Source organism: Oryzias latipes, chromosome 19 (assembly GCF_002234675.1).
Source record: "Oryzias latipes chromosome 19, ASM223467v1".
In the NCBI taxonomy this organism is placed as follows: Eukaryota; Metazoa; Chordata; class Actinopteri; order Beloniformes; family Adrianichthyidae; genus Oryzias; species Oryzias latipes.
In genome coordinates, this window is record NC_019877.2 from 14,015,327 (window position 1) to 14,029,423 (window position 14,097).

The 14,097-nt window shown below is 39.6% G+C and overlaps 1 protein-coding gene across 1 annotated transcript in view; it reads left to right on the forward strand.

The window, feature by feature from the left end:
• LOC101166504 (glutamate receptor ionotropic, NMDA 2C) overlaps positions 1-13,495 on the forward strand; it is a 75,067-nt gene extending 61,572 nt beyond the window's left edge. Inside the window, exons 10-16 of the mRNA XM_023949657.1 lie at positions 4-146; positions 463-588; positions 1,700-1,929; positions 6,927-7,087; positions 7,619-7,806; positions 8,915-9,147; positions 10,824-13,495. Of these exons, the coding sequence (XP_023805425.1) occupies positions 4-146; positions 463-588; positions 1,700-1,929; positions 6,927-7,087; positions 7,619-7,806; positions 8,915-9,147; positions 10,824-12,350 (2,608 nt within the window). The 3' untranslated portion in view covers positions 12,351-13,495. The remainder of the gene's footprint in view (positions 1-3; positions 147-462; positions 589-1,699; positions 1,930-6,926; positions 7,088-7,618; positions 7,807-8,914; positions 9,148-10,823) is intronic.
• The last annotated feature ends 602 nt before the right edge of the window (positions 13,496-14,097 follow it).

Genomic DNA, 14,097 nt, shown 5'->3' on the forward strand with positions numbered 1-14,097 from the left:
CAGACGAGCCGACATGGCCATCGGCTCTCTGACCATCAATGAGGAGCGCTCTGAAATTATCGACTTTTCTGTGCCATTTGTTGAGACGGGCATCAGCGTGATGGTAGCACGCAGTAACGGAACGGTATCCCCATCTGCTTTTCTTGGTAAGGAATTGAGTTAAACGTTAGTGCCTGGCCTTTTCACATCACTTCCTATGGCCTATTTACAAGTGCAGTCCCAGGAGGCGCCTTGGAAAACTTCTCAAAAAGCTTTAATTCCAGTGATAGCTGCAGCCTGCAACTAAATCCCTTTATCAACCCTGAAGGCACTCACATAAATCCAAAACACGGACCACTAGTTTCTACACAAGATCTTCAACATTCTATTTCTTGCCTTTTGTTCTTTTATCTTTATCATATCCAACACAAAGCGACCACCATCACTGACTTATCTATAATACACATCCTCTGTTCTGTCCAGAGCCGTACAGTCCAGCAGTCTGGGTCATGATGTTCGTGATGTGCCTGACCGTGGTGGCTGTGACCGTATTTGTGTTTGAATACTTCAGCCCGGTTGGCTACAACCGCAGTTTAGTGAGCGCCAAAGGTGAGTCAAGTTTTTTGCCTGTCTTATTGTTTTTGTAGTTTCATAAATTAGAATCATCAAGTCACTTGAGAATTAACTGAGTGAAGTTAAAAACTATCGCTAAATTAATGTCACTTGTGCTTTTTCCTAAATGTAAAGAGATTTAAAGGTGTTTATATGTACTAGTAAATAAAAATGTGCCAAAAAAGCTCCTAATCCTCATCCTACTGTGAATTTTGCTCCGTCCATGCCTAATTTTGAAAAACACTGAAACATTTGCCTTTTTCCAACAAGTTCGAGGCTTATCAAACCCAGAAAGCAGCACCAATAGAGCAATGTTTCCATGCCTGAAAGGTCACTTACAAAGTTTAATTAGCATTCCTGACTTCACAAATCACAGTGTGATTAATGGTGTTGGCACCGTTCTTTACAACATATAGGTGAAGGGTAACAGTAACAGGCGGAGGTAGTAGCATTTGCTAAAACCTTCATCCCTTTTCGTTAAACTTTGCTCATTGTATGTTTATGGTCTAAAATCAAGAATTTTTTGTGTTTGGACTTCTTCATCAATCAATTTAGTTAATTTTTTATTAAATATTTTCTCAATTATACATATCTTAAACAATACCAGAGTATAAACTAAACTAGAGCATTCTCTCTGCAGAAATGCTTAAAACATTAGACATTGTCACACCAGAGCTGTTTGCTTTGGATCAGAATTAGTTTCTTAAGATAGTCTGATTTCTTGAGAGATTATCTGAACCCTGGTGTGATTAAACTTGCAAACTTTTCAAGAGGGATCTTGTTACAGACGACAAGATGGTGTCACATATCATCACCCGGGAAATGGAAATTACATAATTTCAGGCGGACGCGTAATTTTTTCCATGTTTGCATACATTGACTGTAAAAACAAAGTACAGCTCAACCCCTCCCTTCTCGTGTTTCCAAATTGGAACGGCCATTGCTTCCTGATATGGGCACCGCTATGTTGAAACCAGTCAACAGTTATTGGTCCGAGTCTTTCTGAGTCATTGTATCTATGGCAACTTCTGTCGCCATTGCCATAGATACGTCTCAGAAATTAGGACAATTTCTCTGAAAAGTGTAACTCATTTCCTTCTTTTCTCAGCTCCTGGCGGGCCAACCTTCACAATTGGAAAGTCTGTGTGGCTTTTGTGGGGCATCGTTTTTAACAACTCCGTCCCCATTGAAAACCCCAAAGGAACCACCAGTAAAATCATGGTGCTGGTCTGGGCCTTTTTTGCCGTCATCTTTCTGGCTTCTTATACTGCCAACCTGGCGGCTTTCATGATACAGGAACAATACATCGACACAGTGTCAGGCCTCTCTGACAAAAAGGTACGAAACTATTAAAACCCATGTAGTCTGTTTATTTAAATGTAACCATTTACGGTTTTCTTCAAATTGCATCGACTTATGTACCATTAACACAAGAGTCAGAAATGCAGTGGAAAAACAGCCTCCCAGGTGATCTCCAGCGAAAGGATTCTGTTATGAATGTCCCTATCCTTTTCCTAACAGCAGGAGGCCCAGTGGTATGAATGACTAATCAATTACTGCTGTCTGCCAACACAAATCGCGTCTGAGTCTTAACTTGTCCTGTCAGTATTTCAAGTCTGTCCATCAATATTCCCCCGTGTTGTCTTCATCCCTCACTCTGTTTGAACAAGATCACAAAATGTCAAATGGTTAAAAAAACTGCTAAACCACAGAGGAAGACAACGCCTGCACTGGTTCTTTAGACTGTGTAGTCTGTGCAAACAACTTACAAAAAGGCTTTCAAAGAAGCTCAACTGGATACCATTTTATTTTGAACACAGAGAAAAGGCTGGCCTCAGTTTGCAAGTTCAGAGTATACTTTTCCTGTGCCCAGAAAAAACATAGAAAAGGTCATTAAGCAGATTCTTTTTAGAAACATGCCTGTCTTTTACAAGATATTCCAGCTGTAAAGTAAATAAGTCAACACTCAATTCCAATACTTTTGACCAAAGTCCAGGTATTCGTGGCTGAAATAGGCTAATTAGAGAGCAACAACTTTGGGAATAGCACTATGCACCTTTAGGGGCTGAAAGTCTCCTATGTGTTTTTTTTTCAAAATAACTTGTAATTTATGGATTCTAGCAAAAGTAAGGGCTCCAGTAAACCTTGACAAAAACGATTTAATAAAAGGCAAAAACAAAAACAGGGATCAATGTCAGCAGGCTGAATCCGCGTTGCTTCCTTACAGCTTCTCCCTATCCCTAAATTTATCCCTCCAAGCAGAGAGATATGGCACTAACTAGGGCAGGGGTGTCAAACTCATTTTCACATTGGGCCACATCAGCATAGTGGCTGTCCTCAAAGGGCCAGATATAACTTATACATGTAACTAAATGCAATGAAAGATAAATGTAACTACTCCTTAATGTTAAATACCTAATTTATTTATTTATAACTTTTCAAAGTGACAATTACAGTTGCATAGAAATCATATGTTTGCTTGTTACTCTAGCATAAATCCTTTTATATTTGATTCTGTCAGGTTAGGTTATATGGACAGTGTTTAAGTTCCCCCTTTGAAGAAATTAAAAACTATTATGCTTTCGCGGGCCGCATTAAATGACATGTAGGGCCACATTTGGCCCCCGGGCCTTGAGTTTGACACATGTGAACTAGGGTCTTCAAATTCAGACGTTACTGCCATTTCATGACATCATCAATAGTCGCCGATCATCTGCCCTAGCGCATAGCTGCCAGGGCTCAGAAAATACATGACAGCATCAGTTTTATGACTTTAAAATGTCATGCAAGGAACCAGACAAGGGTGCCCCCTCTCACCGTTATTGTTTGCAATTAGTATAGAGCCCCTGGCTGAACTCATCCGAAAAGGCCAAAGAATACAGGGCGTGTCAGTCGGAAGAACAGATTACAAAATCTCACTTTATGCAGATGATATTATATTATACCTTAAGAACCCACTTGCTTCTGTTCCCCCTTTTTTGGAATGCCTACGGAATTTTGGATTAATATCGGGATACAAAATTAATGAATCTAAATCGCATGCTATGATGATAATCGGGGAGAGGCCAGCAGACTTGGATAAAATAATTTCATTTAACTGGACCACCCAAGGGTTTAGATATTTAGGAGTAATGATTACATCACAACATTCTAAAATGTACATAGAAAATTACGGTAAATTGATTTTAAATTTAAAATCTGATTTAACACGTTGGGAAATTTTACCTTTGTCCCTAGTAGGTCGAATAGAAACGGTCAAAATGAATGTTCTCCCTCGCCTGCTATATCTTTTTCAAGCTCTTCCCATATGGATCCCAACCTCCACTTTTAAAATATTAAATAAGATGATCTCTACATTCGTGTGGCAAAATAAAAAGCCTAGAATTCGGAAAAAATTATTATGTAGTTCTAAGAGGGATGGCGGTTTAGGATTACCAAATCTCAAGCTTTATTATTGGGCGGCTCAACTAAGAGGGTCTGGCTGAATGGGTGAGCCAAGATGAGGACACAAATTGGATAAAACTGGAAAACTATGCTTCTCCCTCAGTTTCACTTGAAACAGCACCATTCCTGGGACAGAAAAAATGGAGAGACCTCAAAATAAAAAACAATTTGATACTGTGTACACAGAGAGTATGGTCAACTGTGAGGAAAAAAATTGGCGCCCCCCTGACAACTTCAAGAGCACTCAAAATTTCCAAAATAGCAGACTTTTTGCCAAACAAAATAGATCCTGGTTTCTCACACTGGGGCAAAAAAGGTTTATTAACAATACATCAATTATTTGACGGAGACATCTTAAAATCTTTCAAACAATTACAAGATAAATACGGTATAGATTCCAAGGATTTTTACAGATACTTGCAAATAAGGGACTACTTAAGGTCGTGTGGGGAATGGGAGGCTTTGAGACAACCACCAACTCAAATAGAACAGTTAATGATCAAAAGCATTGTTGATAAATCAATGAAGAAGATAGTATCAAATTTGTACCAATGTCTGCAGGCACACCTGTCAGATAATTCATTAGATCTGAAAGGAAAATGGGAATTGGAGGCAAACATTGTTATTGAGGATGAAAAGTGGGAATCAATCTGCGAGGGGGTTCATAAAATTTCAAACAGTCCTACATGGAATGAGTTCAACTGGAAGATTATGATGAGATTTTTCAAGACTCCTTACACCATATCTAAATATGACAAAAATAAATCTGATCTATGTTGGAGGAAATGCAATAAAATTGGAGATCACACATATTTTTTGGGACTGCCCTGTTCTGATACCATATTGGCAAGGAATTCAAAACATTATTAAAGTTATAACACAGGTCAACTTTCCATTAAATCCACTTTACTATATAATAGGCATCCTTCCAGAAGAAGATATAGAAAAGAAAAAAATGAAACTTACACAAATCCTTCTACTGGTGGCAAAAAAGATGATTACCAGATCTTGGCTTAAAACCTCACCCCCGACTCTTGAACAGTGGCTGGAGGCTTTGAGGAAAGTTTACTTGATGGAAAAAATAACAGCTAAACTTCATTTGAGGTCAGAGATGTTTTATGACTTATGGACTCCCGTGACTGAACACTTTTGTTGGCCAGATGGATAAAAATGTATTGACCCATTGCAAAATGTTTACCTTTATGGGCAGCTTTTCCACTCATAATCAGTGTACAATGTAATATTTCTTTGTCAATTATTGTTTCATTATTTATTTACTTTTATGGTAATATTTTCTAAGTCCTGGAAAAACTGTTTTTGAAAGACTCCTGTTGATACCTTCATTTTTGCTGAGATGCCACTTGTTCTTCGTTCATTTCGTTATGCTGTAAAAGTCAGTAATTGATCTGCATACTTGAATAAAATGTGTTCAAAAAAAAATGTCATGCAAGGACGTAAACTCAATACTTACATTTAAGAGCACACACACGTAAAGAAATGCATTTTTCCTCCGCGCCACAGCGTGATGCGGATCACCCTACCAGCGGAGGGATCGCCAACCCTTAGTCGATACGGCTCCTCCTTAGAAAAAAACTTTTGGAGACCACTATAATGTTTTTCTATGCTGTACCCTTGTGACCCGGCACAGATGGATGAATAGACTTCAGCTCAACACATTTTTCTTTTTTTTTACAGTTATTAAAAGAAAAAGTTAAGGTTGACCTTTTGTTGGTTTATTGATTTAAGTATTTCCTGCAGAAAAGAAATAAAGACTGTAAATTTCTTTCGCCATAAATGCAGTGATGTCCAGTCATGACCTTATCCTTTTTAAACTTTTTGACTTAAACTTAAATTGGGCGGCAGTGGCTCAGGACCTGCCACATGATGGCATGATGGTACATGATGGCAGTGGCAGGGTCGGCGGTTTGATCCCCGCTCCTCCAAGCCAGCTGTCGTTGTGTCTTTGGGCAAGAAACTTCACCCTCCCTGCCTCTGTCCCGGTGATAGTCAGAGGGGCCGTAGACCCAAACTGGCAGCCCCGCCTCTGTCAGTCTGCCCCAGGGCAGCTGAGGCCACATCAGTAGTTACCATCACCAACTATGAATGAAGAGTGAATGAATAATGGACACTATGTAAGCGCTTTGAGCAACACGAAAAAGCGCAGATAAATCTAATCTATTATTATGATTTTTAAATTGACTTAAAATCCTGTTTATAAAATTTGCAATGGTGCACAAATGCAGCAATTTTTTTGTGTAAAAAATATGTTTTAATGAGATATTCAGCTACAATGTAAACACTTGTATTTAGTTCATTTGCTATGATAAGCTAAGAGAGGCTCTAAACTCGTGGCTATGTGGTATGTTGATCAAAAATGTATCAGAAGAAGTCTGCAACATTTGGTTTGTAGTTGCAGCTGCGGAATTATTCTCAAGTACAGGTACAGTTCATGCCCACTCACATGTTAATTGGCCCATTCATTTCTGGTCAGCTCCAAAGGTCAGTGCCAAAACCACGATGGATGGTTCTACTCTGTTCATGGTGTAATTGAGCTCTAACAGACATGCTTCTGTGTCATGTATGGGAATCTAAACCCTGATCGGGCACAGATTGAACTGGATTAGGAAATTAATCAAACAGATGCATGTTGACTGATGTCAGATTTAATCGAGATGAGGTGAGAAATTGGTGGACAGACTATTTATTCAGCTCTGTATTTGGTTTTTGAAGAAATCCATTATGGACGTTAAATAGATTTCAACTTCCTTTCCTTTCAGCTGTCCTTGTTTGAGTTTTTCTTTTAAACTTTTTTTTTTAAATAACTGCCCTATTTTTTATTTGTTTCTTTATATGTCTGATACTTCTCACATTTACCTCCTGCCTCTTTGCAGTTTCAAAAACCACAGGAGCATTACCCTCCTTTTCGCTTTGGGACGGTCCCAAATGGGAGCACAGAAAGGAACATACGCAGCAACTATCCAGACATGCACACACACATGATGAGATACAACCAGAAGGGCGTGGAGGAAGCGCTGCAGAGCCTCAAAACTGGGTACAGATTTGCTCAAATTTCAGCTGTGTGGCATGATAATGATTCGGTAGTTATATTTAACCTGGACACATGAGATGACACAGCAGCGGTGATCAAATACAACAGGGAGAGGAATTTTTTTAATGTTTTGGATCTATTTTTGAACTGGGTCATTGTGATGAATTTATTTTTAGACGTGTCTTGTGCTGCTTAAGCTGTTTTTAAAAGCAACTGTCAAACACTTTTTTCTCATTGAGATTCAGGACTCTCTCTTTCAGTACTCAAAGATGTATTTTTGGACTTCAAACAGCACGTGCTTTACATTTTTTCTGCCTATCTTGTGCCAATATGTAAAATGAAAAGGTCTGAAATTTGTCTGGAATGTCATGTCTTTGAGATCATCCTGGAAGTGTTCAGTTTTTGATTTCTGTGATTATTTGACAAGGATAAATTTGGCAAAGACATTTTTTTTATGTAAATTAGGGCCATTGGTACTCATTTATTGGATGAGTGATTCGTTTCATTGCTAGAATAATAAATATTTGTGTGCAGGAAACTGGATGCCTTCATCTATGATGCTGCCGTTTTGAACTACATGGCTGGCAAAGATGAAGGGTGCAAGCTGGTGACGATAGGTAGCGGCAAAGTGTTTGCCACTACTGGATACGGCATTGCCCTCGTGAAAGATTCGCGCTGGAAACGGCCTATAGATCTGGCTCTGCTACAGTTCCTTGGAGATGGTGAGCAAAGATTTTAGTCGAAGTTCAAAGGGCAAGACCAAATCCGAATTCTTCCCTTACCAATATGGCTCTTCCCTACCCCTACATTAAGCCCTCCAAACAGAGAGATCATCATAATAAAGCAATTAGTTTCCCTTCCCCCCACATGTGCAACGTGGATCACCCCACTGGTGGAGGGATAACTAGTCCTAAGCTACTCCCAGCTACTCCTCAAAAAAACAAACAGTTTCAATTGCCCCTACAATTGGAGAGTTGGTAGGGAGAAACAGAAGGGGTAGGGGAAGAATTTGGATTCGGCCCAAATCTGTTTTTTTGTCTTTAGGGGCACATGTCCTGTTTGTTTTTGGGAAATCCTCCCATATCCCTTCTGAACTACTTGAACCAAATGATATCGAGGAAAAGTTGGTAGCTGAGTAACTGGTCTCCCTGTCAACTAGCTGGAGCCCGTTTGAAATGTATTAACCCCTTGCAATGTCGATTGCATTTAGGGAGTCCCCAATCCTAATCCTAATCCTAACCCCAAACACATATTGTCTTGATGAATCCGTCAGGTAAAATCGGTCACCAAATCTCTTGGTACACACAATGTTTGTTGTCACAACTGAAAAACTCTATGCTCAACCATTTATTATTATGCAGACATTTAAAACGCATTTGAAAAAACATCAAACATCACAACTCAAACATTGTCATCCAATCAGTGATGTCCCATAGTACCTACCTTATATGGTATCTTCTTTTGTTTCATTTTTTAACATTTTATTGTTATTTCTGGAAATGACTTGCACTCCTAAACATTTAATTTTTATTTTGTTTCATTTTATTTTAATTTAGCTATGTGATGTTTTAAATTGTTATAGACTACTGTACTTACAGTTTCGACACTATTGCTTCCTTGTAACTTTTAGGATTTGTAATTGTATATATTGCCTTGGATTTGTGTAAATTGTTAGGTTTTATCATGTTTTTTTGCCTAATTTGTCTTTTTTTTTAACCTATTTTGCAGTCGTGGTCAGGGTGTTTTCTTGGCAGTCGTGTTTTGATTTGTCTTTTGGCAGTAGCATTTTAAACGTACTCCTGCTTGTAATTTCTATTTTAAAATCTTCAGGAGACACTGAGCGATTGGAGACAGTCTGGCTGTCTGGTATCTGCCAGAATGAGAAAAATGAGGTGATGAGCAGTAAGTTGGACATTGACAACATGGCAGGTGTCTTCTACATGCTGCTGGTGGCTATGGGCTTAAGCATGGTGGTTTTTGCATGGGAACATCTGCTCTACTGGAAACTAAGACACTCCCTCCACAAGTCTGACAAAGTTGACTTCCTGTTGGCCATCAGCAGGGTAAGAGTTGTACATTTTTTATCTTTAATTGGTTTTCTAATCATGCTAACTGGAATGAGAAAATGTTGACTTGTATGCTGTGCTATTGCAAAACCACTTGGTCCAGGGTGATGTTTCTAGTTAAAACTTTCTCGCTATTAGACATCTTTTTATTAAATATGTTATATTACATAGTATGGCCTTAAGGTAATAGGTAATTGAAAAGTTTTGCATCTATTATTTGGTTTCATTTTATGGCAGTAGATAAATGTGCATTTTTTTTGTGAATGACAAATTGTTAAGAAGAGATAAACGATTAAAAGTGGCAGCTTCAATTCAGATGTCTACTTAGCACGCAGTTTTAATTGCCAACATTACTTAGCAATTAGTCAAGGTCATTACACAACATGTTATTCTGGTTGTGTAAAAATACATTTATAAAGACAAACAGCTTTGGCTGCAGTTACAGCCAGGAAAATGTCAGTGGAACCCGGACTTCTCTGCTGTGTAATTACACCATTGTGCCTGGATCTGGATTTATCAGATTAACGGCTAAATGAATATCTGATCATTAATCCTTATGGGGCAGCCCCAAGGACCAAATTAAATTTGGTTCTTTCAGGATCTCTCATCCAACTGTGAGCAGGGAGAAGTCATGGGATTTGGCTCATTGTTCACCCATGCAGTTGGAGACAGTTTGTTCTGAAAGGGTTTTTGTGTGTCATGTGCATTTATTGGGGCAATCCTCTCAGCTAAACAGTTTTACTTTGATTCTTAGGAGAATTAGTGTAAATTAGTGCCTGAGATTTGCCTTAATGTAAAAAATATATATTTATTACACTGCTAGTAGAGTTTTAATTACTCAACTCATTGGCTGTGTTCACATGGAATACGATTCATGCATCAAATTTGCTCAACTCTATTTCGATGCGTCTCAAATTCCCTGCTTTACGCTTGTCAAAAGAATAAATAAATAGAAAAGCATTGGTAAACACATCTCCATGATGGGTTAATGAAATCATTAAGAGACTCTCCCATGGGCTTTACTATCTACAGCAGGAGCTGGGTCTGAATGACGGTCGCTTTCAGCGATGCTTACGTCTCTTTGTGACCCAGTTTGTTGACTTGCTGTCCTGCATTCAAGGAGGGAAAAAATAAAAACGAGAATAAGTTAGACGATCTTTTTATTACTTTTACGAAGGAAAAAGAAAAATATTATGAAGTTTAGGTAATATAATGATCAGATTCTCCATGTTGGTTTGGTAATCCACCCACTGATCGTGTCATCAACAAAGATGAGTCTCTGATTGGTTGATGCAATGCTTCTTATTTGCCAAAGTTCTGATTTTTGAACTTTCAATACACTGCAACAGCCAATTCAAGCCAAGACACCTAAACAGATTCTGCAGAGTGTCAGGAGTTTATTACAAATGCGCGTGTGATTTGTTGGCGGGACTGTTAGCAAAGAAGTAAGCCTCCACAAATATCCCATCATTCCTTTGTTTAAGTGCTCTCCCCCTAAGTTACAGCCCCTCTCAACATGACAAAAACACAATTTTCATAGGAGTGGGTTTTAAACACGTGAATTGTGTTCAGTGTAAATGCAGTTTTAGAAACACACTTTAATTGAATTTGGGTATTTTATGTAGCATCTATCTCACAATTCATTCTTCTTTTATTTTGTATCTATCTATTAGGGAATTTACAGCTGTTTCAAAGGAGTGGAGGATCCTGGCCGGTCATCTGGTTTGGCCAAACCCGACCTTACCTCAAATTATGCTCAAGCAAATATGCTTAAGATGCTTCGCACTGCCAAGGATCTGGTGTCCACCGCCAATGTAGAAAGCTCTCTGGACAATGCTACCAAGACTATTGAGCACTTGACTCGTCATGGTGGCAGCTTGCCTGTTCGTGTGCCACAAATTACCACTGAGGCTGTGCCAGGAGGCTTCGCTTACGTCACAGAAAACCATTGCTCTCTTCCTCAGCGCGCCTTTTCCCCACCTCTAACTGGCGTCAGCTCTCTGAAACAGGAGAGGAGTGTCACCAGGCCAACGCCACTGCGCTATACACTTCCAACTCGCTCTTCTACCTGTCTGTATGACAGACCTCTTCCTGTGTCCAGCCTGAGCAGCCCTCATCTAGCCATGGTTGACCCTCATCAGCATCCGCAACACTATCAAACCACTGGGCGTATCTATGTGGACTCCCACTCCCAATCACCATTTATCTCCTACACTGATCTGCCAAACATGTATGCATCTCATCCAGTCTCCTCTCCTCAAAACCAACATATCCAACTGAGCTTTTCCCAAAGGAAAAGAAGGTCCAGGAGTTTTCAGTGTGAGAATGGTGATGTGGAGATGAGAAAACATGGGGAGCAAAGAAAAAGTGACAAAAGTTCTATAGGTTTTAGTGAGCTTAAAGCTAACCAACTCCAAGAGAACCATTTGTCTGCTCCTAGTGTTGATAACATTTACACGGGGGAGGGCATGTGTCCTCGGGTTGAAAACTACAGCTCCTGGCCCCCGGAGGACCTAGTGTTAAGAGGGAGGCGCCGGCACCGTCGGCCCTCTTTTCTTAAAGCAACTTGGGGAGGTGAGGACATTCACCCACTTGACGAGTCCCAGTCCTCTTTGTCCAGCCAACCTTCAACCCTGCCAGACTTGTTTCCATGTGTCCAAACCTCATTAACGTCTGCTAAGACTTACAACCCAGCTCATCTTCGAAACAATCTGTGCCTGCCAAGAAACCAGGCCTACCTCCACATTAGAGAGGACCAGAGGAAACCTAATGGTCGAAAGGCCCAAAGGCTACGCTACTCCCACTCCACCCATCTCCCAACATACGGAGAAGCAGTGCGACATGGAACTGGGTTTGGGCGGGGTATGGTACGGAGAGCCACAAGCTTACTTAACCGACAGTATACTCACTACCTGAACTCATACCCCGGACTCCCCCTCTACCACGGCCCTCTGGACCTGCAGCATCACAGCCAGGCTTCAAGTCCTGTGTGCCAGCTATTGGCATGCGGGAGTGGAAGATGTGGGGGCCAGCGGGCCCTGCTTTATCAGGACAGCGTCTATGGGGCCTATGGGGCGTATCAGGGATCCCAGATTGGAACCGAAGCTCAAGGAGGACAGGGAGCAGGTGCCCAGCTGGCAGGAAGCCCTTGTGTACTTCGACCCTGGCGAAGGGTGTCCAGTCTAGAATCAGAAGTCTGATTGGAATCTATAATTACTTTTTTATAAATATTATTGGAGGCATCAAAGACAACTAAACATTACCACTGTGGAAATAAAATTTTCCTGAAATGGAAGGAAGAATAACATAATTTAAAATAATTGTTGGTTTTTATTGTTCATTTCTGTAAAAGGAAGATGTAGCACAAAAATGACATTGTATCTTTAAAATGTATACATCGTGAACTGATAGGCTAAAAGAAGGCAGCACAATCATCAATCTATGACAAGCTGTGTAAATCAGGAATTGATTCGTCTCAATCACTTGCAGCTTTCCCATGTACATTTTTTGCATTTTTGGGGCTCTATCGGAAACCAGGATTTACAGGAGTTGGTTTTATGGTGCATGGTTTGGCTCCAACAAGGGATCTCATACTTTAGTGTGTGTGTCGTACATCTCTTCTTGTGGATGGGTTGGCATTCAGTCAGTCGTAGATGTTGTCAAGTAAAAGAGCTGTTGACAAAACAAAATCAAAAAAAAAATCAGCCACTGTAGCAGAAGATCTAAAGGCTGCTGGTGAGCACTAATTCCAACAAGATGTATTCAGCAAATACAGATGATTTAGTCTGAAGAAGCAACAACGGTTTTGAAAGCAGTCCTTATGAACACACTCTGCACAATCACTGCAGAATTGGGATAGCATTGACCAGCACTCGGTGTCTTAAACCATAAACTCTTCATCCTCTCTTAGTCTCTTTGTGAGGCTAAATTTCAGCACAACAAAAAACACACAGGGCCTCACGAACTCTGTAATTTAATATCAGTATAATGAATGTGTTTTTTGAGAGTGGTTAGTGTCACATTCATGTATTCTACATATGCTACGATTTATAGTCACTCATTTTTCTAAAATCACCTCTGACACATTCTATGTTTGTTGCTGTTTTATTGGTATATTTGCTATTGACGTTTTGATTCTGTCGGTCGACTGATAAAGATTTTCATCACTTGCCTTTTTCCACGATTTTATATTTCCTCATCATTCCTACCCTTTCCCATTCCCTCTAACTGTTTTAGTAACTGAATTTAAATTAGGTATCGCAAAGCTACTCTAGTATATATATTATGAAGCCCCATCCTACCCTGTAACTATCACTTAGACCAAATAAAGATACTTTTTAGATGAACTGGTTTCTGGGGTTTTTTGTGTTTGTTTACCAAATGCAGGAACTTGTTATATTGTCATGTAAAAATATAATTTTATTAGAATTATATTTAAATTTGGCAGTGTTTTTTTTTTCTGGACTTGAGATATTGTGTTACTAATATCTTAGTGATTGAATTAACTAAGAGGCTATTAATTAAAAACATCATTTGCAGATCTACTGTTGTCTGGCACCCACAGGGTTTTGTGAATGGGAAAAACGAAAAAGTTTGCTCGGCCCTATTTAAGGACTTTTAAAAAATAGGTACCATTTTTGTGCTCTAGAAGCTGTTCCGGACGCATATGCCAAAAATATGCATAATAAAGAAAAAAAAATCAAATACAAGTCGCACTTTTGTACGGAGCCCGTGTCCTGACATTAAGATATAAAAATATATCTTGTTCCCACAGATTAATATCTTGTTCCCACAGGTTATTATGTCGTTCGCACGAAATACTATTCCGTTCCCACAAGATACTATTGCGTTCCCACAAGATACTATTGCGTTCCCTCAAAATACTATTCCGTTCCCTCGAAATGATTAACTCGTGCTAACGCAATAATTATGTTGTACGAACGCAAT